At 45.5% G+C, this 224-nt stretch overlaps 1 protein-coding gene across 1 annotated transcript in view; it reads right to left on the bottom strand.

The window, feature by feature from the left end:
• Positions 1 to 42: 42 nt before the first annotated feature.
• The window catches only part of CSUI_002727 (uncharacterized protein), a gene marked incomplete at its 5' end in the record, with an annotated part of 882 nt that continues 700 nt past the window's right edge, over positions 43 to 224 (bottom strand). The window contains one exon of the mRNA XM_068062926.1: positions 43 to 208. Within this exon, the coding sequence (XP_067925100.1) occupies positions 149 to 208 (60 nt within the window). The remainder of the gene's footprint in view (positions 209 to 224) is intronic.

The raw sequence follows: 224 nt of genomic DNA, 5'->3' as shown, positions 1-224 counted from the left end.
GAAAAAGAAGAAGAGGAAGCAAGGCGAGGAGGACGGGTAGACGTAGTAGTGGTTGAAGACTGAGGGGACAGATCAATATTCTTCTTGACGTTAGGAGGAGAGCGACTTTGAACAGGGACTTCTTGACTTTCTCTCTCTTCTCCTTTCTTCACCTCAAGAAGAAAAGAAGCAGAAACTCTCTTCGTTGGGGTCCCCGTGGCAATTTTGCCTGAGAAAAGAAATAA

Source organism: Cystoisospora suis (assembly GCF_002600585.1).
Source record: "Cystoisospora suis strain Wien I chromosome Unknown contig_1136, whole genome shotgun sequence".
NCBI lineage: Eukaryota > Apicomplexa > Conoidasida > Eucoccidiorida > Sarcocystidae > Cystoisospora > Cystoisospora suis.
This window is presented reverse-complemented; position numbering and strand designations above follow the sequence as displayed.